This window comes from Drosophila obscura, unplaced genomic scaffold (assembly GCF_018151105.1).
Source record: "Drosophila obscura isolate BZ-5 IFL unplaced genomic scaffold, ASM1815110v1 contig_150, whole genome shotgun sequence".
Taxonomy (NCBI): Eukaryota; Metazoa; Arthropoda; class Insecta; order Diptera; family Drosophilidae; genus Drosophila; species Drosophila obscura.
This window is the reverse complement of record NW_024542736.1, coordinates 9,070,333-9,096,580: the sequence shown is the minus strand read 5'-3', so window position 1 is coordinate 9,096,580 and position 26,248 is coordinate 9,070,333. Positions and strand designations below refer to the sequence as shown.

At 46.0% G+C, this 26,248-nt stretch overlaps 1 protein-coding gene across 1 annotated transcript in view; it reads right to left on the bottom strand.

Moving 5' to 3' along the window:
* LOC111077736 (nucleolysin TIAR) overlaps positions 1-26,248 on the bottom strand; it is a 90,953-nt gene that overhangs the window by 21,203 nt on the left and 43,502 nt on the right. The window contains exon 2 of the mRNA XM_041591601.1: positions 17,670-17,757. Within this exon, the coding sequence (XP_041447535.1) occupies positions 17,670-17,757 (88 nt within the window). The remainder of the gene's footprint in view (positions 1-17,669; positions 17,758-26,248) is intronic.

The window sequence follows — 26,248 nt, the reverse complement described above, 5'->3', positions numbered from 1 at the left end:
TCCCTCATTCTTTTAGGCTTTGGCGAATAATTTCATTTTGGATGTCACATCGTCGGTTCATAGTTTTATTGATAGCTAAGCTCTGCCGGCAATTAAAAATGAGTGCAAAAAGAAAGCCAAGACAAATTGCTCCAACATTGGCAAGAGTTGCAAAAGTGAGAGAGGGGCCGCCACTACAGCAAACTTTTCTCCATCTGTAAAGTGTAAAGTGTGACCAGTGCGACAGATAAATTTACAGAGACAGCGAACAAAAAACAAACCAACATTTTACAGCATCATTAAGGATAAGCATCAAGAGCTGGCGATGGGGAATTTCTTTACTGCCATTTCTTGGGCTTTGTGCGATTCACTTCCTTGAGATAAGTTCCTGGGGACAAGAGGACTACTCCCTGCTGGGCAGCTCTACTTAAATTTCTTGAATAATGTAAACTTAAATCTGGAATTCAGCACGAACCGGTTCATTAGACAGCGGCATTCGACGACTGCCCAGCCAATTAAGAAATAATTTAGAGCGCCAACAAGTTAACAAGTGTGACCTTTCAATGCACTTGCCACCTCTGTGGCAGCTGCTGCTGCTGCAGCAACTATTGCAGCAGTTGCATGTGAATGGCCCAAAGTTCGTAAATAAAACTTGAGATTCTAAGGCTGACCATCCAAGCGACTCCGACTCCGACACCGACACCCGACATCCGAATCCCACCTCTGGCTCTAGACTCTGGACTCTGCCTCAGGCTTTGGTTCTGTGTCTGACTCCGGGTGCCCCTCGGCACAATGTGAATCCTTGCGAAATCCTTAGAAATGTTTTATTAGCCCTACGTACGCTTGAATAAGCTAGCTTAGCGGAAGCTATCGGATTTTATGCTTTTGACTTTTGCAACGCTGAGCGGTGTCTGGAGTGGCATGGAATGGAATGGCATGGAATGGAGCTGACCTGACCAGGCTATTGCCATGGGGCTGTCTGTCTGTCTGTCCATCTGTCTGTCTTGGCCAAGTCCATCGCGTTTTAAGCTGTGTGCATTGCAGCAGCTTTTGCTGAATGCTTTTGTTGTCTGTATTTTTCAAATGGTTTTGTTTTTGCCGAGTGGAATGGACCTTTGGTTGCTGATTATCTGCACGTGGCTGATATTTTGGTTTTGGTTTTCTTTTGGCTGTTGCACAGCTTAACCCTTTCTTCTCGTTGTCTCCCCAATCAATAAGTTGCAGCTTTAGGGGCGGCAACACCTTCTTTCGGATTACGAATGCTTCGATGCTGCTGAGCCTGGCCATAACGCTATTGCAAACATTATTGTAGTGGGCGCGGAGCGGTATCCATGCAATGCTATTCGATACTTGCATCTATTTTTGGTATTTCTATGCACTCTCGGCACTCTGCAGACACTGCAACATATGCTGTGAAATACACGCATCCTGCCTGGGCATCCTGCCACTACACAGCGCGACGCAAAGAGCCTGTTAATCCAGCAGCAACAATGCCCATATGCCCATTCCCAATGCATCGAGCCAACTCTGGCCTGGCTTACTGTTCCCGTGTCTGTCTGTCTGTCTGGCTGGTCTATCTGTTGTCTGGTTTCTGTGTATTAGAAATATTGAAAATTTTTTTATTGAAGCAGGATATATGAATTGCATAGAAAACGCAGGGAGCAGTAGCAACCTGCAAGCGAAATCCCATGGGTTGGATTGAGTAAAGAAAACAAAACGAAAAATCGAAATTCCAAAGCGAAAGGCAGCGGCAAATCAAATTCCTCCGCCCCGAGTGCGAGTGCCTTGTCGGGGAAATATTTGATTTTTTTTTTCCAACAGATGTTCCTCATTCGTAAACACATTTTTTAGAAATTGTCTTGCACATTGATTTACATAATACTCGAAGGGAGGAATGGATGTGCGGATGTGTGGATGGATGAGTAGAGTAGAAGAGAAGCTCTTCACACTCTGTTCAGATTGGAAGTGATTCCATTCCGTCTTTCGTTGTTTTTTCTACGATTTCATTAAATATATTTCAAGAGCTTTGTGTATGGGTTCCGTTCCCCTGTGTCGGGCGGGGCGCGACGGGACGACGCTGCGGAAGCTGCCATTGTCCTTGTCAGGGCCCACGCTTTAATTATTCAATAGCAGAGTCCACGTCCACCCACCATTCAACCGCACACCGCAGCAGAGCAGACATTTTGGCAAATCGGGATGCGGGATGTCTTCCCATGCCCTCTCCGTCGCAGATGTTGTTGGTTTTGTCGTTGCCATAATGGAAAACAACATAAAGATACGATGTAGACAAAAATGTAACTTCCGGTTGCCATAATTGATGATGTGCTGTGCAGGACACGCACACACACAGATACGTGCATGTGGGGCTGTACGCGCACAATGGGGCAGCTACATCCACGAACCTTTCAAATTGAATGGGTATGGGGGGTGTATGGGAATCGTTAATGGAGAATCTCTAGGTGGCTTGAGGTCAGTATCATCTCCTTCCAGCTACAGATTGGTCCCACTGTCCAACCTCCCTTGTCGGTGTCTGGGCAACAACAACAGGAAGCAGCTACTCCATAGACATAAATATTCTGCAGCTAATAGCACACACAAAAGCATACACTTCCGCTTACCAGATGTTCACCGGGGGGTGAACTTTTCCTATGATACTCGCATCTGGTGGGATGGTCTGGCATTCCTCAGTCGGAAGACACACACAAACATAATCTCTATCATATTTATAAATTAAACGACATCGATACGCAGCCGAGAAGGAGAGGTAGAAGGAGCGAAGTCTCGCAGACCGAAACATAAAAATGAAATATTTATCATCCTAACGCCCCCGCCCACGCCCCGCCCCAGCCACAGCACTGCTCCCATACAGAACGAGACGCCGCGAATGCTCAGTCGATGGGAACGTGCGTTGGCATTTGCCGATTGCCGGCAATCAGCGCTCCAGAACGAGAGCTGACAAATATGTTGTTGGTTGAGAGCCATGTCGTACGTACGTACACCCCCGCACCCCTCGTACTCGTACTTGTACACCCGGCATATCCCATATCGATTCGGTGTTGTGCTTCCCTCAAATTTGTCATCATTTTGTCGCTTTATCAGTCTCGCATTTCGGGATTGTGTCACTTTTTGGCTGACTTTTACGGAAACGTGTGTACGGTACGGGTTTTGGCTTAATTTCTTTTACGATTGCCAGCGATTTGCTAAAAATAAAACCAAACAAAACAAAACAGTTAAAGCCATCTAAAAGCCAGCTCTTGATGGCCATTTAATTTCTGCAACTACAATCAGGCTGAACAAAAAGAATAAAATATTCCACACAAAAAAAAAAAAAAAACGAAGAGCAAAAACATTTAAAAAATTGAAAAGTTGAATGCACAACAACAAATTTTGCTGGAAATGGCTGGAACTTTTTTATGGCAATCAATATTACAAAGCTCTAGAGGGAGTGATGCGATGGAAAAAAAAAAAAAATAAACGAACTTGTACCAATTTGGAGTTTTGTCATAAAAAATTGAAAATGTCAAAAACAACGTGGACGTCGGGGTCGTCCGCCAGTTTGCTACCAAAAAATATATACTATGTATGGGTGCGTATCTGTGTGTGTGTGTGGGAGTGTGCTTATGTGTATCTGTGTTGCTGCTGCTGCTGTGTTGCTGTGCGGCTGTGTCGACGGCATGTAGTTGACATCATTGATTGATTTAGCTGTCAATTGCATAATCACTCAAGCGTTATTGTTGGACCGCTCACCCGGAGCCATGGCCATGGCCGTAGTCGGAGGCGGAGGAGGAGCCCAGCCTCTCTTGGGTAGTCAGCACCACCACCACCTGCCCCCACACAACGGCTGTTTGTCTGACTCTTGGCTGGGGCTAGAGCAACGCGAGGTGGCATGAACTGTGTGGCTGCCACGTACACGTGTGTGGCAAATAAACCAGCTGCCCAGTGTCAGGCAATTGTCAGCAAGCCGCTGCCACTGCTGCTGCTGCTGTCTCTGGTTGTAGCTGTGCTCTGCCTCTCTTACAGAGGGTATTTTAGCTATAGCAGATGAGTGTAACGCAAAGATGAAAGCATTTCCAGTACTAAGAGTATCTATCATCTATGTACACCGAAGATTTTTCTCTTCGAAACTCCAGACATGTAAATTGCGGATCTGAGATAGAATCTCTATATCGTCTAGCTGTCAAAAGAGAAACCAGATACTGTTTCCAAACTTAATCCAACAAAACCCTCGAAGGTGCAGTACGAAGCAAAAATGATCAAAATCCGTGGATCGGCAAAAGGGTATCTGCAGCTTCCGCTTTCTGCTTCTCGTTGCTGTTGTTGTAGCTTCAAACCGCAACAGCGCCAGCTGTCGGTGAGATTGTTACACAAGCGTCAGAGTCCTGAATCCTGAGCGCTGGCTGTGTCCTGTCCCGTCCCGTCCATATATGGGAGAGTGTGTGTGTGTGTGTGTGTGTGTGTGTGTGGGGGTGCATTGTGTTCCGTGTGTGTGCATGCGCCTCGCATATTGGCAACACCAATTGATGTGGCAACAAATTAACATGCCACAAATGGAAGTAATGGCCAAGTGCTAATTGTTGTGTGAGTGCCGCACACATACACACACACACACACACACATGCACACAAATTTAAGTACGCACCACAAAAATGGCATCCGTTTATTGCAATTTAATAATGATGTGATTCGAAATTGATTAATTTTTTTCTTTTGGGGTTGTGGTGGGTAGCACATCCAAAATTGACCCACAGAACTGAAAATCAAGTCACAGGAAAATAATAAATTACCTTCAGTGAATGACCCGTGGTGAATGAATGTTGTTTGGCCAATGGGCATTGTTATTCCTCTTCCTGAGAACCAACATAAGTCCGTGCAAATAGAAAACGAAATGACCAAACATGCCCCAGGATTCTGGGCTTGGTTGTGAGTCTGGGTTCTGGGTCTGGGTCAGAGCTTCGAGTCCAGAGCCTGTCTAGGCTTGTAAAAAATGGATATGTCAACGTCCGGCATGTCAACAAGATAACTGTACAATACAACGAAAGCGAACCATGCCCACAGCCGTTTGGCCCTCGTCAAAAAAAAAAACAACAGCAAGAAAAAAAAAACCAAAATACCCGAAAAAAAAAAGAAAAAATGCTGAACAAAAGTTCAAATCAACAAAAGCCAAGCAACAATTGTGGGTGGGTACTGACCGCTGATGTATTGCTTGCCGAAAAAAAATCCAACTCAAAGTCAACCGAAAAAGGCTGTTGAAAACATCTTCTTGGCTGCTGAATGCTGAATGGAGTCAAGATTAAGAAGCTTTTCCTAGGAAAAGAGAGTTGAACCCATTTTGGATGAATGGATGGTAGATGCTTTGGAGTATCTATAGTACAGTTCTTTGGCTGCCACACACAAATACACAAGTGACGTGGCATGGCTCCATTGCCAAGTATCCATTTACGGTTTGGCTTGCGTTTGCCTTGGCCATTGCATTTCGGGCAACTGCCTGCCTGCCTGACTGCTTGCCTGCTGCTAGCTGCTTGGTCGTGTCATGCCGGATATCCGCTGTAGTTGCAAGTGCACGGCCAGCGCCATAAATCTTTAAGAATAGAAACAGCAAAGGAGCAGCATAAAGACAAGTGGAACTGCAGCTACCGATCCAGTCGGGGGTGCTTTAATCATGTCACAGCACAGCAGAGCAGAGCACAGCCCAGTAGCCTGTCCCGCAACAACTTTCGGCCAAATTGCAGTGTCATAAAAGTTCCTTTCTCTTTGGGGGCATTTTTTTTTTCTTCCTGTTCATGGCCAAAACATTTTATCGCCCGCTTTGACGGTTGATGGTCTCTTGTTGAGTCCCGGCACGGCACGGCCCAACGGAAGTGGCTAAGCAGCTCGCATTTCTCTGCTGCGCAATTTGGTGCTAAATTTTTCCAAACATTTCGTTTCGTTTCGTTTCGTTTGGGTTGCGTTGCGTTTTTTAACATGCAAAATGATTTTGCAAAGGAGCGTGACAGGGGTGGGCATGGGAGGGGAGTGAAGTGGCATGGTGTGGCCGATGTGAGCCAATGAGAGCTTGTTGCATAAAGCAATGCGCTGCAATTGCACGTCAGTGGCATGTTTGCACTTGACAATTCATTTCATTGTTTGTAGATTGCATTTGTCGCCCCGTTCCCGGCTACCCAACAGCTACCCCTAGCTCTAGCCTACCCCCACCAACCCTCTGCGAATTGTTAGCGCAGACGGGGGCGTGGCCTTGCAGCAGCTCCGAAAATTGCATTCGCAGCACGCGATGCGCGCATTTCACTTTGAAACCCCCCCCTTAAAAGTCCGCCCGATCCTGCTGTTGGTCCTGCTGCTGGTTCTGGTTCTGGCCTATTCCCGGCCAAACACAAAACGCTCGAGTTTATTTCGCAGCTGCCTTTTACTTATTTTGCACTGTCGCCACTGTCGTAGTGGCAGCTCCAGCTACCTTTTTCATGTTTCTCCTCCCAACCACCAAAAAGGCGAAGGAAAATGCAATTTTCTTGGCATTTTTCGGCAGAGAACTTGAGAGTTTGTTGGGTTTGTGTTTGCTTGCAGTATGCACGTGGTCAACAGGTTATCCTGTCCGTGGGGGGTGTGGGGGGAGGCTACTAGTGGTCCTTGGCTGGCTGGCTGCCTGCCTGACTGTTGCCTGACTGCCGCCTGCTCGCCTTCCGCCTGCAACGTTTATTTCCGCTTTTGTACCTTTTTGGCATTTTTGTTTTCCTTGGTCTTCGGCTTGGGTTGGGTCCTTGGTCTTTCGTCCTTGGTGCCTTTGCCATTTTGTGCATTCTTTTTTCCCTTTTTGGGTTCTGTGTGGGTTTGTTGCCTGTGTTGCATTGTGGTTTTCTCATTTATTTTGTGCTGCACTGAACACCAAAACGGCCGCAACATATTGCTTCAGTTGTTGCTGGTGCTGCTGCTGCTGTTGTTGTTGCTTCAGTTGTTGCTGTTGCAACAGGAAATGACTTCAATTTGCTGTTAACAAGTTTAAAATTTCGAAATTGCAACGGAAATACACAACATGATTTCCACCTGAGCAGGAGCATTGGCGCACATAATTACTCAGCCGGAAAGGAGTTGAGTTTGAGGTGTGGCTGGCTCCTAATGCTCGCAGTTGTGACTTGATTCACCGAGATTGCTGCTCTGCTGGACACCTAAAACGAACTAATCCGATGGCCTTATCTTTCCTTTTCATTCAGGTTGAATCAGCTTTCACACAGCTGCTGCTCTGGCTCTGCTGTGGCGATGAAAGGACGCAGCAATCAGTTTCGTTTCAGAGCTTAACATCTTGGCCAGCACCTGGCCAGCACTCGCTCATCCGCCTTAGCTCCGACTCTCCAGCTATCCTCTTACAGGGGCTCCACAAGCTGTTACAAGATGCCAATGAACTTCCTTTCTCTACGTATATCCAACATTTGGCAGTGGCTTGGGCTTGGTCTTGGGCAGGGGTTGAAAATAAATTCACGCCAAGTTGGAAAAATCTTGACTGCTTCATAAGCTGCACTCCAACTCAAGTTATATACTTACTATATATGTACATATTTATAAATTTAGATGTATGCAGGGTATGGCTGTCCTCAGTTTGCGTAGGTGTAAGTGAGCTGTCTGTGATAAATCAACAGATTCATCAGACCAGGACGACAGGCATCATCTGGTGCCGGCTCCTTGTCGGTACGACACTGTTTGACTAGAGAATTATACAGTCGAACTTCGCTTACATGAAGCACCATATGCTACTGCCACTCGAAAGTACTTTAAGCAAATTATAGATGGTTTTTTTTCGTGTTTAGTTATTGGAAAAAAGGTATACAAATATGAGAGCTAAGAAAAGAAGCAGCAGAAGGCAGGATTTTCTGTCATGTCTCCTCCCCGGCCATTGTCTGTTTTTTTTTAGTTAAATCGGATTTTGTAGCACGGATCCTCGACTGAATAATTACCCTAATGTATATGAATAATATTTCAATTTAAATTAGTTCTTTTCGTTTGTACAAATTACAAATTACTGTCGTTCCGAAAATCCAGTTATGGAAGTAACAGCTATGTTACTTCTCACCGAATACTTTCTGCACATGGGGGCTTGTACACTTTCCAGTATTTGTACGTTTTTCTCGGAAGGCAAACAATTAAATTGGGAATCAAATTAACATTTTTAATTTACCTTTATGGCAGTGTTGCCTGTTGTTTGGGCTTGTTACCCATTCTGGGGAATTGGAGGTTTCCATCTCTCCACATTATAAATTGTCAACGTTTTTATTTAATTTGTTGTGGCTTCTCGCTTCACTTTTTCTATTTGGTTTAATTAATTTGAGCGCGACTCACGAGTCCGCTCTCCTGATGACAGCTAGACAAGAGCCGGGCACACACACACACTCCACACTCACCCCTCCCGTCCGCTCCTTTTCCACTCACACATGCACATTTTTATTACCTATTTTAATCATAAAAAGCGCGTGGCCATGTGGCACAGACTAATTGGCATTATCATGACTATGGAAGGGGGCCGCACACACACGCCCTCTCCAGGCAATGTACTGGTATAGCAATACCCTTCCTTGCAGCGGAAAGTATGACTTTCTGTAGTTGTTTGGCATGCAGCAAAGACAGCAGAATATATTTTCTGTTTCACTTCCGAGCCAATACACTGCGTCTATAGAATCATAAAGTGTATATAAATCTTCGACCCGGATCGTTGTAATTACTTTGTGCTCTTTATTCATTTATATTTCAGTGCAGATGCGTAAGTTGATTATTACCTGGTGTGACGTGTGGGCGGATAGATGTAGCGCTGGGTAGATTGGGGTAGGTGCTGGGCCGCGGTGACTGTGCCGTGGTGAGTGGGCGGGGATGTTGTTTCTATAATTACGGCCGTACCCAGATCCTCAGAAGCCAAGAGCAGATTTGCTCATGGTTCATGCCCAGTTAAATACAGACATTAGGCATGCATAGCTATTTAGCTGTACAAACACATCCCTGCAGCAGGCCCACGGCCCATATAACCCCCGTCCCCACCATTAGGGGCTGCCCTACAGAGCCTCTGAGAGCCATTTGTAGCTGGTGATTTCATTAGAGCGCTTGCGCTCGAGGATTTTGCTCTGGCGGCAACGGTGGATAAATTATAATTCCGTTTCATGGCAGTCCCGGAATCGTTGTAATGTCCTTCGTGCGTTGTGCAATAACAACAAAGAAATGAATTAGCTCAAAGGACAAATTAAGCGTGTCTCTGTGTGTGTGTGCGTGCCGAGCGGATAATCTAACGCAATTAATCGACTCGTCACTGTTTCGCCCCACACCCACCACCACGCACACACATGTCACTCTCTCTCACTCTGCTCAGCCATGACAGGCGTCTAATATGCAAATTAATGTGAAATTACAGTGCATCGCATAGGCGGCACAGCAACGGCCCACCTTTGACCCCAAACCTATTGTCTAAGGCAAAGGAGTGGTGGCCGTACATACGTTTTAATTAATTTTAATTGCGAAACGAACTGTCGGCTTTGAGCCAAAAAGATTAATTTGAAATGCATTCAATACGCAGCTGTGAGTGCTTTGGTTCGAGAGCGAGGCATCCACTCCACCTAATGTATCCCCTCCAGCCGCCAACCCAAAATAAAATGCAAATCAAATAGACATTATGCAAATTGTGCCTGCCCCCAAAAAACACATTAAATTGATATCAATCTACACGAAAATAATTTAAATATTAAATATGTATGCCACTAGAGAAGCCCCACCTAAAGCCCCGACAAATTCAATCAATCAAACAAGGGCCAAGCCGAGTCGAGCAATGCCAATGCCACTGCCAATGCCAATGCCCTTACGTTCCCGTAATGAAGTCCTGTCCAAATTTGCCTTTTTCTAAATTAGCACAAATGTTCTTTTTACGACGATGAAAGCGGACAGGACAGGGACACAATGGCTTCTGTCTGCTGCTGCTCCTGCTGCTCCTGCTCTGGCCCTGGCTCTATCTGTGGACCTGACTCTGGCCCCGGCTATACGAGTATTTGTAGGTCCGACTTTATCTATGGCTCTGCCTCTCGCCTCGCCTCGCCTGTCCATTGCTGTGGCTCCTGCTCTGGCATTGTCTCTAATTTCTCATTAATTTGCAAGCGAAATCAGTGAGCACGGCGCTACCTACCTACTGTCACTGAAATGACAACGAGGAAAGCGTACGGGCGTACGGTGTACGGCAACGGGCATTACGGCGGGACAAAAAGTAACGACAAAACGAAACGAGGCAACAGGGCGTATGAGCACTCAATGTAAACAGCGGTTGTGGATGGGGCGAAACAGCGATAGAGGAGTGAGAGGAAAACCAGGTGAAAGGCAGGTGGCATTCGACTGAATGCTCGTCAGGTGTTTGCGGTGGTTTTTCGAGTATTTTGCCAGGGACGAGACCAATGCAAACCAAAACGTCAGCCCCTGTCCTGTCAGCGCCACTGACAAAGTCAATAGGAGACGAGACGTGGCTTGAGGTCCCCACTGTAGCTGTTCCTGCTCCCGCTCCTACTCCTCATTTTGTTTCTGCTCCTACTCCACTTTCGACTTAATTGAAAGGCGTTTATTTGGCTTTAAAAACGTAAATCAAATTCATTTAAATCTCTCTCTCCCTCTCTCTCTCTCATTCTCTTTCCTCAGCTCACCTTTTGTCCGGCAATTACATGCCACTCGACACCTGCCAGACTCGAGACTCCAGACAGCCCGCACAGCACTCGAGTGCGGCAGATCTACATGGCCATCTCCCCCCACCGGTATCCGCTCGCACATCCACATCCGGCAGCTCATTTTATAGCTTGTATTTTAAATAAATGTTACCACTCTGCCATCCATTCCACCATTCCACCTTTCCTCCATCTCTGCTCTGGCCAAGCAAATTTCCGCGCTTACGCTACTTTCGGCAAACAAAAGGCGCTTGACATTGCCCGCCATTCGCTTTTGTTGGATTAGCTTTGATTAGATTTCTCTTGTTTGCAGCTCCACTCCGCCCAGCCACAGCTACAGCGCCAGCGCCACTGGGGCCACGGGGAACCCGCAGAGTGTCACTCAAGGGAGGGCACCAAGCACCCAGCACCCCACCTGACCAGAACCAGACCAGGCCAGACCAGCTGCACCGTTGACTTTATTGGTCCCTGATTATATTATTTTGTGCGTCCTCTTTGCGCGCCTCTGCTAATTTTGTTCGACACCAACTTTGGAAGGGGCACTCCGGCATAGGTCATTCCATAGGTCGTTGAGTACTTTAAAATTACATTTCCGTGTGGAAATTGCACCTGTGACTGTGGCTGAGGCTGAGGGTACCGAGCAGCAGTCGGCCCATCATAAAATTCGGCCACTCAATCTGTGTGACTCATTTTGTCAAATTATTTGGTGGGGATTTATGTGTTGGCAGCCATTTTTTATTCGCTTACTTTAATGGCAGTCAATTTATTGCCAATAAATTTGTAGCCAAAAAGTTTAGAGCAAGGCCGAACGGGACTGGAGTGGAATGGAATGGAGCGCGGAGAGGGGAAGCAAATTTTTATTTTCCCAAGTGATAAACTTTCAACATATGTGCGGGTCTGGGTCTGGGCCTGGGCCTGGGTCCTCGCTCGGGTCGGCTCCAAGTTGTTTCTGAGCCGCTTTTTGGCAGCAGCTCAACATGGTGGGGTGGCCCAGACCCCAAGAAGAGCCCCGAAAAACTGCAGTTAAATTCAATTTGTGCCGCGCTGCCTGCAAATGACAGGCAGCCAAAGTGCCATTTTAAACGGCAGCCAAAAATTGTCGCCCCGAATCCGCCACTTTTCCCAGCAACCCAGCACCCCCTCCCTTCCACCGCTTATCCATGGCCCAGAGTCAGATCCAAGTCCAGGACGCGACGCCGTCGACTCGTTGTCGTCTTCATTGCAGCATAATTTCTGGCGCGGCTTTGTTGGCGCGATAAAAAAGTTTCCTGTCCCTTATCCCTGGTTGTCCCTTTTATTTCCGTTGATTTAATTTTAAAAGGCGCCGCCTTGCCCTGCTCTCCACGGCCGGCAGAAGAGATGAGAGCACTTTTATTTATATACATTTAGCCACTGCGGGGCGCCGTTTTGCAAATTGTTTGGCTTGCCAACAGAGCGCCGTTTAGTTGGCCCCAAAACGCAGGACATTGTCTGTGAGGTTGCCCAGTCATTCAGTCCAAAAGTTAGCCAGAGACTCAGACTCAGGCGCAGGCAGGCAGTCATTCAGTCTTTCATTCAGGGTAGAGTAGGGCAGTCATTCAGCCCTACAGTCTTGCAGTCTAAGAGTTGGGCACTCATTTAGTTCAAGAGTCGGGCATTAAGTCATTCAGTTCGTCTGTCATTCAGTCATTCCAGTTCCAGAGTCAGTCAGGAGTCAGTCAGAGGCAGATTTCATAGTCCAAGCGTCAGTCTAATTGTTTGTCGCTTAGTCGTACACATTCGTATATACATATTTCCACAGTCCAGCAGTCCAACAGTCCTTCAGTTCGAGTGCTTGGGACGTCATTGAGTTCCATCGCAGAGTCTGAAAATCATTCAGTCGAAGAGTCAGTCACTCAGTTGAGCATTTGGCAACGCCACTAGCTGCTCCAGCCAAGAGCCAACCAGCCAACCAGCCAGGAATGGCACTCCACTCGTGTTTTGCCTTTTGTCAATTTTAATGAATTAATGCGTATTTTATGTGAAAAGTTGCCGCAGCGCAGCCGTTTGGCCCAAGTGTCAGGCGGCACCAAAAAAGTTGCCGCAGCAGAAAAGTAAATTAAATAAATTTATGCCCAAGGGCTGCCCTGCCCTGTCGTGCCCTGCCTCGCCTCGCCTCGCCTCTCTGTGTGCCCGACCACTGTCTATTATCTAAACATTAAACCTGTGCTGTGTGCTGTGCTGTGTGCTGTGCTTGGGTTATTGATACAAAGTCTGTACAAATTGAAAATGAAAATTGTTTAGCAATTTAATGATTGTGCAAACTTTTCAGCGCTCGAACCCCCATTAAAATTATATTATATGATCCGGACCATTTACCATTTGCTTGAATTTGCATTCAGCTTTCGGAGTTTTGTTTTGTTTGCTTTAAAGACGAAATTTGGCCGCCGATCTGGCAAATGATTTCGATACGCAACTTTCGCCTTGGACAACTTTTGACACTTTGCCACAAATATAAATTGTCGCAGGCGGAACAACAAAAAAAAAAAAAGGAAAGTGTCGAGGCTTTTGCGGCTGCAACCCAAAAGCTGGCAACACTCATTTTTCACACACTACGCACAAGGAGAGAAGGCGATGGAGGATTAGGGGGCAAGGATTGATGCCCCCACACTGCAGTGTGCTGGAGCCGAAAAGATGCTTGACTGATTGTGCCGCGTTTTGGGGCAAAAGTTTTTCGCATTAACTTCCGCTGCACGCCGCGTCGCATTTGAATGCGATTTTGATTTGTCATTCGCCGCCTTGCAACAAAAGCCGACGCCTACTTGGAGCTGCTCTCCAACTTTTTCCACCATTTCCGTTGCAGCAGTGAGTCAGGCGCCCACTTGTCGCCGATCATTGGTTTCCGTTGCCGTTGCCGCTGCTGCTGCTGCTGCTGCACTTACTCCAGGTCCAAGTCCAAGTCGAAGTCAAAGTCGAACTGGAGACGTGCACAAGCGCATTTTGAAGTTTATGAAAAGGCCGCGGCAAAAGGGACAGAGGACCCAGGACCCAAGACCCAAGACTAGGACCAGAAGCTGAGCCAACTTTCTGAATAGATTAAGTTGAAAGTTTTGCTCATTTTCAGCATCGCCCCAATAGAGGAACAAAATTATATGCCCCCCTCCACCATCCACTCGAAAAATCAACGTAATGATGTCGCCGACAGGGGGGGCCAGGCCTGGCCAGGCCAGACAGCAAACCAAAATCAAAACTTTCTCAAGTGTCATTAAAAGTAACCCCGAAAAAAAGGAGTCGGTAGAGTGGTATAAGGTTTATTTCCATTTGCTGCAGTCCCGAACTACTATCAACTATTATCTTGTTGATTTGCTTTCTCGCAAATGGACTTTTCCCTTTTTCCCGATCACGGTTTTCATACCCAAGTTCATTACAAGTTTTTTTAATGAAATTTTGGGAAAATATTAACGCCCCTCCACTTAAAGGTTGGGTCAAACTCTCCTACAAAGGCCTAGTTAATCCTTTTGTTGCACCCAATGTAAAGATGCCAATTACTGACAGAAGGCCATGGGCCATGACTCACACAAATCACATAAATTTGAGTCATGAATGGCGGTGGTGGTGAGGGGTGATGGCAACAATCTGAGTATCATGAGTAACCGCAGCAATCATCATATCGAATATTGGCCGAACGTGTCCATGTGCTCTGATAAGGATGGGGATAAGGATAGAACTCATGGCTCGTAGCCTTTCCAATCAAATTGCCCATTGTCCGGGGCTGCTTTGTTTTATCTTTCACTTTATTTATTTATGAATAAGAATATGTAGGAGCCTCAGCATATTGCATGTAATTAATCAGTGGCATTGGCACGAGTCTATTGGTCTGGTTTTGTGGCAACTGCATCAACAAACAGGCCCAATTTAAGCCGGAGCACCGCAGTCGGATAATTGAATTTCCGTTTTGGACGAGTACCATAACCGAGCAGGAGGAGTAGGACTTCAGGCACTTCAATATCATTGGCCTTCCTTTATGGCCAACATCAGCTCGGTCTCAGTCTTGGTGCTGCAATCGATGGGTTTCTACGAATCTCACTAATTGGGCAGCACAAGGAGAGCTACTACTTATGGCCTGGTGTCGGCCCCTTGACTTGGATTTTATGTTGATCCTTTGACCAGCCAAATAATTAATTAGCTGCATTAAAACAGGCCCACATAGCCAGAGCTGAAGCTAGAAGGAGGAGAAGGAGCGATGTGCAAGTGATTGGGCGATGTGTTTTATGGCCATTATAAGAATGCCATCTTCAGAGCAGGAGAAGGATATATCGAATGCCGCCTCATTATATTGTCTAATCGGATTGTGGGTCCGGCGCTGAATAGAACTTAGTGTGTGGCATATTATATGAATGTTCAAAGGGTAAAGCAATAATTGATCCGATCCGCTGATGGGAAATAGGACAAGTGTGCTTCTTGGTTTCGGGTAGGGTAGAGGTGGGATATGATTAAGTAAGAGAGCCCGGCATGGACCGGGCAGAGGTGTTGATTGATTTGGAAACTCAAAGGAACGTAATTATTCTGAGGGGATTATGATTTCTATGGCCGAGTCGGGCATATCAAAGGTATACAATTAATTGAAGGATTACATTTGCTTTTGTTCCATGGCCCTCCCCCCACTCAGATTTCGACTTTTATAATGAGTTTCCCTCGATATGAAACAAAGAAAAACCACAGAAACTTTCAGCATACACAAATACATAAATACATACATGTGTATGTACGAAGCTTTATATAAATCATAAGATAAAACCAAACCACTTGCATTTCATGGAAAAGTTTTGTGTTGTTGGAAAGTTAAGTCGGTTAATTAAAACCGAGAGGAGGGTGAGAGGGTGAGGCTGCCCGAGGCTAAGGGCAAAACTGTTGTATATATTTCTGCTCCTTAAGCAGGGACTAAATGAAAACTCACCCACGAGAGCTGTTAACCTGATGATGAAAAGTAGGTAAGAGGAGGAGGAAGAGGCGCCAGCGACGACGACGACAACATATTTGCGATTATTTCCCACGCGGGCACTCAAAAAATAAGCAGCAATAAATTAAAAGGCAAAAGACGACGACGACAAACATCGACGATGTCCTCCTCCTCCCTTCCTCCTGCTGGCAGAATGGCAATCTTTGAAGCTCCGTTTCCTACCTAAACCCCAAGGCAAAACACCGAACAGGGCAGAGCAGACAGAACAGAGCAGAGCAGCGCAGAACAGAAGCAAGTAAAGCGGGAGCCACTTCAGGTGTAAATGAAAAATGTAATTATTTCGTAGATTTGCGCTTTGGCCATAAAATAAACATGCGGAAGGAAGGAACATTCCACTATTTGCCCATGGAGAGCCGCAGGGACAGAACGCGCCCCAAAATCCAGGGGCACACCACCCCCCCCCCCCCCACCCATAGAGCGAAACTTCAAAAGGGCAAGCCCTCGAAAATGTTGAATGTACATTTGGTCCCCTGCACTCGAATAAATAGTTTCTGGCGAAATGAGTTCAACGTTTTGAGCCAGCTGAAAGTCTCCAAGAAATGAGAGCAAATAACATTGGCAGTGAGGCAGGGAGGGAGGGAGGCTTGAGGCAGATGAAGGAAAGCCATGGCAAAAGGCAGAACAGAATCTGAGGTAGACACAGAGGCAGGAAAAGGAAAAGCAATGGCAGAGCCAAAGGTAGGGACGTGGCAGAGGCAGAGTCACCATTCTGATGTTCATTAATTAAGAAGGTGGCAAATGAAAAGCCTGCGAAACAAGCTCCCAGTTCCAGCGCGGGGTGGATGTCTCTTTGGTTACTGACCTGAGTCGTACATATAAATATATATATATATATATATATATATATATGTATATGTATATACTCGTACAAAAACCGTTTTATTTGCTTTCACTTGTTCTGCTCTAATATTTTTTTGGGGTATTCGTTGGGCGTTTGTTTACCCCGACAGCCTCCGCGTGCCACAGCCCGTCGACAGCTGCTTGTGGCTTGCCACGGCTCCCCATTGCATTTGACTGTTGTTGGCGCTGGCTGCCCACGCCTATCCCTCCCTGCCTACCCCTGCTTCAGCACAAACAAAAAAGTCGAAAATTAAATTATTAATTTATTGCCCGTTGCTCAGGGCTACCACCCCCGCCCGGTTTCTATGGTCCATTCACTCGTGCTTTCCGAAAAGCAGAAAAGAAATAATTCTCGTTGCTGTGCTCGCGGTTTCCTTCGACTCGCTAATTATTCATAAATTAAGCGCAGATAGGCTGCCTGGGGTGGCAGGACTTCACTTGCCGTTTGCTTGTTTATTTAACAATTTTCTGTTTGGGGGGCAGCACAAGTGTGCCAAAATGTTTTTTGATTGAAGTTAATGTGCTAGTCGGAGTGCGGATCGATAGTGAGGATATATGTAAAAATGGTAGGGAAACAGAGTGGAGCTGAAAAAGCTATAATGAGGTTGATTATGTGCCAGGGTGCATAAGCTAGAAGATATTTAAGAGCATAAGACACACTAGAATACTGAAATAATCGCCGATAAGGACCCAGCATTGTACCTCGGCTGCACGAAGGCCTTGTGATTCGATTCATGGGCAAATGGAAACTGTTACCCAGTTCCCTGTGATGGCAGCAACAACTCCACTGATTCTACATCTTATTTGTAATGGGATTTTATTTTCTTGTCATACTTGTAACTGGAGAGTTTTAGCTATACTTAATAATAATATTTTCTGTGATTCAATTTGTATTATGCCGCCGCCAGCGTATGAAGAACCCAATGCAGATGGACGCCCCCAACGAATGCGGTATAAGTGGGTTCTGATGATCCGCATAGCTGCATTGATTTTGACTATTGTGACTGGGGGGATCCTCATCGTTTACATTTACTTAAATAACAAATGAAGCCACCCACAACGGAGCCAAATATAAATCCACAACGGAGATCAACTAAAGGAATATTTGTTGTTAGCTACTTAATCTAGCTTAAGCCTAAAACTAAACCAAAAAAATTATAATAAATTATGTGAGCTGGCCTTGGTTTGAATTAAAATTCTCTACTTACGATATTTCTCCAAATGGGGTGAATGCATCTTTCAATTGCTGTGTCTCAATTTCGGCACTCAAGTCGCCCACAAAAATGTGAAACTGTTCTGTAAAGACAAACAAAAACAAAAATGACAAATTAGCAGGCAATTAAAACGTGACCAAAAGCTAAACCCAAGTTGCTTTATTCCACGGGCAGCAGACGATGATGGCTCAGACAGACAGATACTTGAGATCCCCCCATGTGTGTGCTTGCCCGCCTCAAGAGGCAGCTGACTGAAATCGCAACGTGCAATTTCCTTCCGTCCCGCTGCAGACCCAGCCCCAGACTGGACTCGATTTTGGTTCGGTTCGGTTCGGTCAGCGGCATCTGACTCGTCGGCGTGGTCGGTGTCTGTTGCTGATTTGGGGCTTGACATTATCAAATGCCGCCTGTCACAGGGCTGCTCCAGTGACTTCCCCACCCCACACCCCACGACTGGCCTGGCCTGGCCTGTCTGTTTGGTTGTGCTTGTCACTCTCGTTGCCACTTTGGTTGCCGCCGCACTGGCTCTGGCTCTGGCTAGGACTATTTTCGGAACATCCAACCAACCCATGCCCATTCCCATTGCCATTGCCCTGCCCAGGAATTGGTGCTGCTGCTGCTGCTGCTGCTGCTCCGGCTCAGATTGCAATGTGCCAACAGCTGAGCGCAGGTGGACACGAGTGGCATCCATGGCCGGGCACAAGTGCCGGCAACGTGTCATGTTTGTATGCACGCGCTGAGACCAACTATCTATTGCCCACTCATTGCCAGGATGTGTCTCTCTGGTGAAGGTCCTATTCCTATTCCAGGCCGGTGCCCGTTTCGGCGCTTGTGTAGGGACAGGGACTGCGGCTGTCCTACTCTGGGAATGGTGCTGCTTTTCGGCTCGCGTCCGTGCCAAAATGACATAGTTTCGCATTACAAGGAAATTGCACTTGAATGTGCCAGTCGGTGGTGGGCGTGGCTGGTGGCTGGCTGGCTGGCTGGCTGTCCATGAACTGTAACACCTCCTCCCCTGACCCGACCCTATCCGACCCTATCCGATCCGGCCCTGTTCCCTCATCATGTGTGCAGTGGAAACAGAGTTGACAAATATGCCAAAAAAGAAAACCCCCCGGCGACATGAATTACAATTCTGAAGAGGGAGGTTCTCACCCACTTCAGCCACCCTCCCACCCTGCTTATAGCCACGTTTCAGCTGCGCGTCGTCCCGTAGCTGTTCGTCCTGTCCGTTCGTGTGTCTGTCTGTCTGTCTGTGCGTCCGTCCGTCCTTCGGAGCGACAGGAAGTTGTGCTAAGCGTCATTTCCGTTGTTTTGAGTGATTGCAATTGAGATACGGTTTTTGTGGTTTTCTTTTCGGGTGGGTGGGGGTACCACTGGGGATCGAGTACCAGAGGGAGGGAGATCGCAGGACTGGTCTGTGTCCGGCCAGAAGCACGTGTTCTGCTGCTCGCTCTCGTCGCCCCTCAGCGCTTAAGCGGTTTAAATTGCGAACGGATGATTTTGGATGTGGCCTAATGTGCTGTAAAATGTGACCTTAAAGAAGGGATTACGTGCCAGGCAAATAAATATTTGGCCTTACGCAGGCCGTGGCATGCCATGCCATGGAATATGTTGCCATTTTGATGTTGACACTCGAATGCCTTTATCGCGGCGGTAATAAATTGTATTGCAAATCCCCCAAATCAATCGTTGGCCAATTTATTTTATGCAATCTCTGCATCTGACAAATTCTATCTCCAACCCCAGAATCGCTTTTTTTTACCCCCCCCACCCAACGCAACAAAACAATTTATTGCCCTAACTAACAAAACTGCAGCTGCAATCGGGTATGCATTTACTGCACTCCACCCGTCGCTTTACCCCAAAACGAAGCCGAAACAAAACCCCACAGAACCCACAGCCCCATCCCATCCCATCCTATCGGATCCAACAATAGCCCCATTAAATCTGTCCGTTACAAATTGTTGTTGTTTGGTCAGTCGCAAAACAATTTGAACAGAGCATTTTATTTGCCGGCGGCAGATATTTTTTGGTTTATTTTATTTTTGGTCAGTTTGGCCAGCTATGAGATGGACCGGACCGGAGCGGATCGGAACGGACCGGACCCAATGGTCCGGGCCAATTAAGTTCCAGTCCATAAAATTTGCATCAAAAAGCGACCATTGACCTTTGGGCGTGTCTATAATTAAGAGTCGGCCCCCCCCCCGAAAATATATATATATATATAGTATATGAGTATACCCATCCAGGAGACGAGCCTTGCAGCTCAAAGTCTCAGAGGCAAGGCATTACGCTTTTGGGGGCTCCACAATTAAAGAGTCGATCCATTAAAAATGTGGGCCAACAGCAGGCAGCCAAAAGCTAATGGCCAAAGGAAATTCGCAGCCAAACACCAGGGCTTGAAAATGAGCGAACATCAAAAACAGGATGAGTAGCGAAGCAGCAGGCAGGGGGCAGTTACAGGAGCAGGAACTGGGAAATGTAATTCGACATAAAAATATCGTAAATCTTAAATTAGAAATTTCGCACATTAAAAACTTGGAAATTGCATTTGGTTTCTGGATTCAAGTTTGGGCCCCCGCTCCACCATTCATGAAATCTGGCGGCAAAAGGCGAAAAATCCCAGAGAAAAACACCACAAAAAAAAAACACCAAAAACAAAAACAAAAAATAGCTGGACCCTCTGTTTTTGTTGGAAGTTGAATGAAGGATCCCTCTGGCCCTGCTTTTGGGTCGGCCTGCATAAAGTCCATTGGCGCACATTTTTAATGAGTTGGACATAAAAAAGTTTGAGCTTTTCAAAAGCTGGTGCCGAAATGAAGCCAATGAAACCTTCCCAGAGAGAGAGAGAGAGCGAGAGCGAAAAAGAAAGATATATCCAGAGAAGACATAGCCAGAGAATGAGAGACTCAGAGAGAGAGATAGAATCTTGGTCTGTGGGCCATTGTCTCTGTGGGGATTTGAGTGTTGTCCTGCTTGTCGTCTGCTGTTTTATTGCATAATCGTGAGTCAATCAGCGACCTAGGGGAGCCGGGAGCCACCCTTATCGTACCCAACCCCATTGTGGGATGGGATGGGTATGCGTCTCGTTGGTTCGTTCGACCTTCATCAATGCACGTCAGCTAATAAATACGTGCTGCATTTCGCCCTAACCTCCCCAGAGAGAGAGACACACCGAGGACAGGGAGTGCCGTGCCGCTCCGGTGCCCCATGCAATTAAATTTCACTTCAGTATTTCCAGTTTCGCTTTAATTTGCCAAATTTAATTGAATTTTGAGAACATAAAATAGCGCATACGCCCCTGCCTCTGACCCCTGCGCCTGTCTCTGCCCAAGTCTCTGCCCCCTGCCACTGCCCCCTGCCCTGTGCAGTTCAGAAAATCCAATTGAATTGCGATAAAAATTTTGTGCACTAATTCCGTTGCAAATTATAGATTTGTATGGTAATTCGCATCAATTTGACGGCATTCCTAATGCACTCGATCATCAAACAAATGCAAATCGTGGCCATCGAAAAACTGTTGTGTGTGTGTGTGTGTGTGTGTGAGTTGCTCTTCGAATTCAAAAAGGTTGTAAAATAATTTTGAATGATGTGGCATTAACTGCAGAGTGCCAATCGAAACAGTCTGGCCTCTCATTAGAGACCATAAATTAGCGATTTGCGAGCGATAAACCAGCGATAAATAAGTATATCAATATCGTGCCCGTGTGTGAGGAATGCGGCATTATAAATAGTTTTAGCTTGAGTCAGAAGAACCAACACCACTGTCGCCATTCCACCATTCAACCACTTGAACACTTTTTGTTTGGTTCCTGCTTTTTTTGTTTGTTTTTTTTTTCTTTTTTCCTTTTTTGGCGGTTGTCCAATGCGCGAACTGAAACCGGAGTGACTACAAATGTGGTTGAAATGTACGCGAAAAGCGGCAGACCGCAAAAGTAGCTGAACAAACACAAATGTGCCGGGCCAAATCGACAGAAAAAGCTGGGAACAAAACCAAGCCATAATATACAGACTGCGGGATACCCATTAATCGGATTGTGGATGTATGCTGGCATCTATAATGTGGAAAGAGTATAAATTGTAGATTAAAGTGTGATTTTCGAAGCGGATAAACAGGCAGAGGTATGTTGGATGCAAATATACCCTCGTATGCCTCGCGTAGCGGGTATAAAAATCATCAGGAAAGGAGGAAGGATGGGGGATAGGGTGTTTGTGGAGCAGAGGTAAACACTAATACAGGGGCGTCCGACAAATGTGACGGACATGGACATGTGTACCCCTCTGTTACACTCTTTCCCCACTCTGTCTCTCTCTCTATTTATATGTATATATATATGTGTGTACGAGTGGGTGTGTGTGTGGCAGAATATGCAAAATGCAAATACAAATACAAATGCAAACACAGATGCTAACTAGCCACAGCAACATGGCTGCACATCTATGACTGTGTGTGTGTTTGTGTGTGTGTGGAGGGGCTCCGCAATGGGGGGACTCATCGCTTAGACTGCTATGCAAACATATGAAAATGGAGATTTCCAGGATGGTCCATTTTGATGTATTTTGTACGGAAATTATGTTACAGTGCCACTCCACATGCTCTTGCATCGCCCAACAAGCCAGCAATTACGATGCTCCCATCCCCCCCTCACCCAACCACTTTCAGTGGCAAGCGATGAAAAAAGATAAAGGATAATAGCGTCGGATTGCCCAGAATTTTTCACATGAAACACTTGACTGTGAAAAATGCATTGCCTCTTGAATTAAATCAACAGCAACTCGAGCTGAAAGTTCCATGTACAAAAGCACCTCGTGTTCAGCTTCGAGTGGTCCAGGCCACATTATTGCCATTGGCAACGCATCCGCTTGGCCAGTACCAACCGTTTGCCACTCATTGTTGTCGAAATATAATTCATGGCATAGTCAGATGGGTTTCCTGGTGCATCCTTAGCCCCTCTGCATGGAAATTGAATACCGTACGAGTATGAGTATTCGATTTTCGAAATAAATGCTGTGGTCTGTTTGGAGCGATTATATTGGGTAGAGTAAATTGAAGAAGGCTTTAAAATGACTTCTTAATAAATATTTTCAAATCAATTGAGATCTTAAAATCTTCCACACAAGCATTCACTGGTCTTCAAATTGTTACCTACAAAAATAAGCAAAATATAAATACAAGTAGATATAAATTTAAATATTCAAAAAGGTTTTTTATAAAAATGTTTTCCCATTGAAACACTTCCCAAACAACATTGTCTACATTGTTAGTTGCATAGTTTTTGGGGTCTGTTGAGTTCCTCTTTGTAGTTTAGATTGTCAAATGGATTTTCGGAGCCGCCGCCAGCGCCGTTAAAAGCGAAGCGGAAAAGTGCCACAAAGTTAAAAGCGTTGCAGGTGCAGGAAAGAGCAGAGCCGGGCAGGGCAGAGCTGGTGTAGATCCTGAAAGCGAATGGATTAAAACACGTGAAGCACGCGACCTCAAAGCGCATTATTTGTTGTAAAAAAGCATTACACACACACACACACACACACACACACACAGAGAGAGTGACAGGGTAGGTGGGGTGGTTGGTTGTTCTACAACCAAATGGCATACATAGAGAGAAAAGGGGTGAGCTGGAGGTAAAACCTAATAAGCTTTTGTGCAATTGCAAGCCATTGTGTTGCCGCTTTGCCCCGGCCAACCCACAGAAAGCTAATTCAAACACCTGCCACAAAAGGTATATAGGGAAAAAAAAACCACGCGTCGAGAATATGCAAACGTCGAATGCGGCAGGGGCACGACGCTCGACACAATGCAACAGAGAAAACAGAAAAAAAAAAGCGAAAGGATTTTCCCAGCCGCAAATGCATCCAGCGCGTAACATTTAGCCTGCGGCAGGGCTGGGTTGCAAGGGCTCTAGAATGTGGCTGTGGTAGGGTCATAGGGGGTGGTTGGGTGGTGGGGTGGTGGTGCATTAACACATGCGCCAATAAGTATGCAATGCGCTGTGACATTTTTAACGCGTCCACCAACAGAAAACAACAACGCCCTGGCTATAGTATCTACCACTCTATCTCTCTCTCTCTCTCTCTGCCTTTCTCTCTGGGTCTGAGTGACTGCCTGCATCATCCAGGCTGGATTGCCGCATCTCTGACACCGTCTGTTGCACAGGAAATCACGATTACAGTGAGTCAAAAGCACACCACCAGCAAGAGTGCCCCCAGGAAGGAGCAGCAGAAGCAGGAGCATCAGTTGCAGGGAGTGTTCGTAGCGTAGACATGTCGTTGTTTGTTGGGTGACAAAATTAGATTTAAATACGAGTTTTCCGCGCCCGCGAAACGCTTCCAGCAAAATGTCACCGCATGTCCTGCTGGGTATGCCATGGCCCATGCTCCAGCACCTGCACGGAATGCTGCCTCCTGCTGTGGATGTGGATGGATGCTTGCCCCTGATGAGGATGATGAAAATGAGCTGTCGCCTTCTTGTCAGCATTGTATTAGTTGGCATATGTACATGTATATGTAACATGTCGGACTCAAGTGTTCAAGCAATTGTTTTTCTGTAATATATATGACAGGGCTATATTCCCTGTCAATCTAAACAAAATCGCTGTATCCGAATGTTCCCTACATTCCAAATAAAAATCAATTTCCACCCATATGTGGAAAAGTTTTTCAATAAAATTCAAGCACATAAATATAGACAATCGAAAGGGATTAAGTATTATTGAAATCAAATATAAATTCGCATAAATAGTGAGTTTCATTGGATACAAGCAATTGTCCCTTTAAAATTTGTTTATTTATTTATTTTTATTCTTTAAGCTGGAAAAGCTTTTTGATTCGTGGAAATTTATCGATCCGATTAAGAGACTTCTGTCATTAAAAAACATTTTGTCTGAGTTGCACTATTCAGTTTTGTTGTTGTGCTTCTTTTTTGAGAGCTTCGGCTTCCATTTCCGCCCATTGTCTGTCAATCGACAGGGTTCTCCCTCGCTTTCCCTTTTCCTTTTCCTTTTTCTGTACGCTTTCCTCAGTTACACAGTGCCACTGTCTTTGTCATTATGAAACGTAAAACGAAAACGATTTACAGTAATGCCAACACTTTGCCACCCAGGCAGTGTCTTGCCAGCCATGCCACGCCACGCCACACTCTGTCTGTGTGTGTGTGTGTGTGTCCTTGCACCTCCTCTGCGCTGTCGCTACCCTACATTGTTGTTAAATGAAGAAAGTATTTTTCAAATGCGAATTTCCGTTATGCTGCTCGCTCCCTGAACATGAAGACATTTTTGACTATTGTCTGTAAGGGGCGGAGGAGTGCAAAACTGAAGCTGGAGCCGAAGCCGAAAATGGCAACAAAGTCGGGGCGAAACTATTGCCAATGACAACGACGATGCCATCGAGGATGGGACGGCGAATGGGGATGAGCACGACGCTGATGATGGCAAGCGTTTCCGCTTTTCCTGTTGTCAATGCTGACATACCCTATCAGAGGGTATAATGATAGTGAACAGGCATTCAGTGCCACGTCGAAATATGCCATATCCACCGCTGTTTCTAACCCAGCTCGTTCCCAAATTTTGTAGCCTGTCAATCTTGGAACTTGGTCATAGGAATGATCCTTAAAGCAAACAAAGAGTTCGGTCTATAGCGAACGAACGATTGTTTTGCAAGGGTATCTAGCTATAGCCTCGGCATCCGAATCTTGCCTTATATTCTCGTTTTCACTTCTGTTGCTGTTGTCATTGTTGCTGTGCGCGCGAGACACACAAAACATTGAATGACATTATCCTTTATTGCTTATCCCACGCTTTGCGCTCTGTGCGCTCTATTCTCCGTGTCCTGGTGCTGGAGTAGCGGACCTCGTCAGCAGCTGCGCCTGCTGCCCAACACATTGGCACGCAAATGGTGGGGTGAAAGCGGTCTAGGAGAAAAGTCAAAAGGGCAGATGCGGCGTATGCGTAATATTAACTAGGACCAATGGCACGACAACTGGTGCGGTGCGGTGCGAGAGCGAGAGTGAGCCGCTGAAAAGATCGAGGGAAGGGCACTGCCAGCCGCATTGTGTCCACCAGGACAAACTTTTTCATTTCCCCGCGGAAAAATTTTCAAAAATTTCATTTCTCAACGACTGAAGGAAAAACTTTGTGCCAAAGACATAGAAACTAGTTAGAAGTGCGGATATATAGGAGAGGGAGGAGGCGAACAGGCGCTGGGGCCAACAAAGCTGAAAAAGTCATGTCGTTCGTTTTCTAGATGCTCCAGCTCCCTCCCTCCCGCGCTCACTTTCTGTTTTCCCCTCCTAACACAATCTCCCGCTCTATCTTTCTTTCTCTCTCATACAAACGCATTTTACGAAATAAAGTATTCAAATAAAATATGCTAAAATCTTTGAAGTACTTCAAATAGCAAAAAGTAAAAAAAAGGCAACCCAAAAGAAAGCGTCACAGAGAAACAGTCGAAAAGTTTTGGCCTTATACAATGCGAGTGAGAGAGCGAGAGTGAATTTGATAGAGAAATAAAAAGGCAAAGAGAGAGGCAGAGAGAGAGAGAGAAATGGTAAAAGCAAAACTCCGCATAAAAGGCATCGA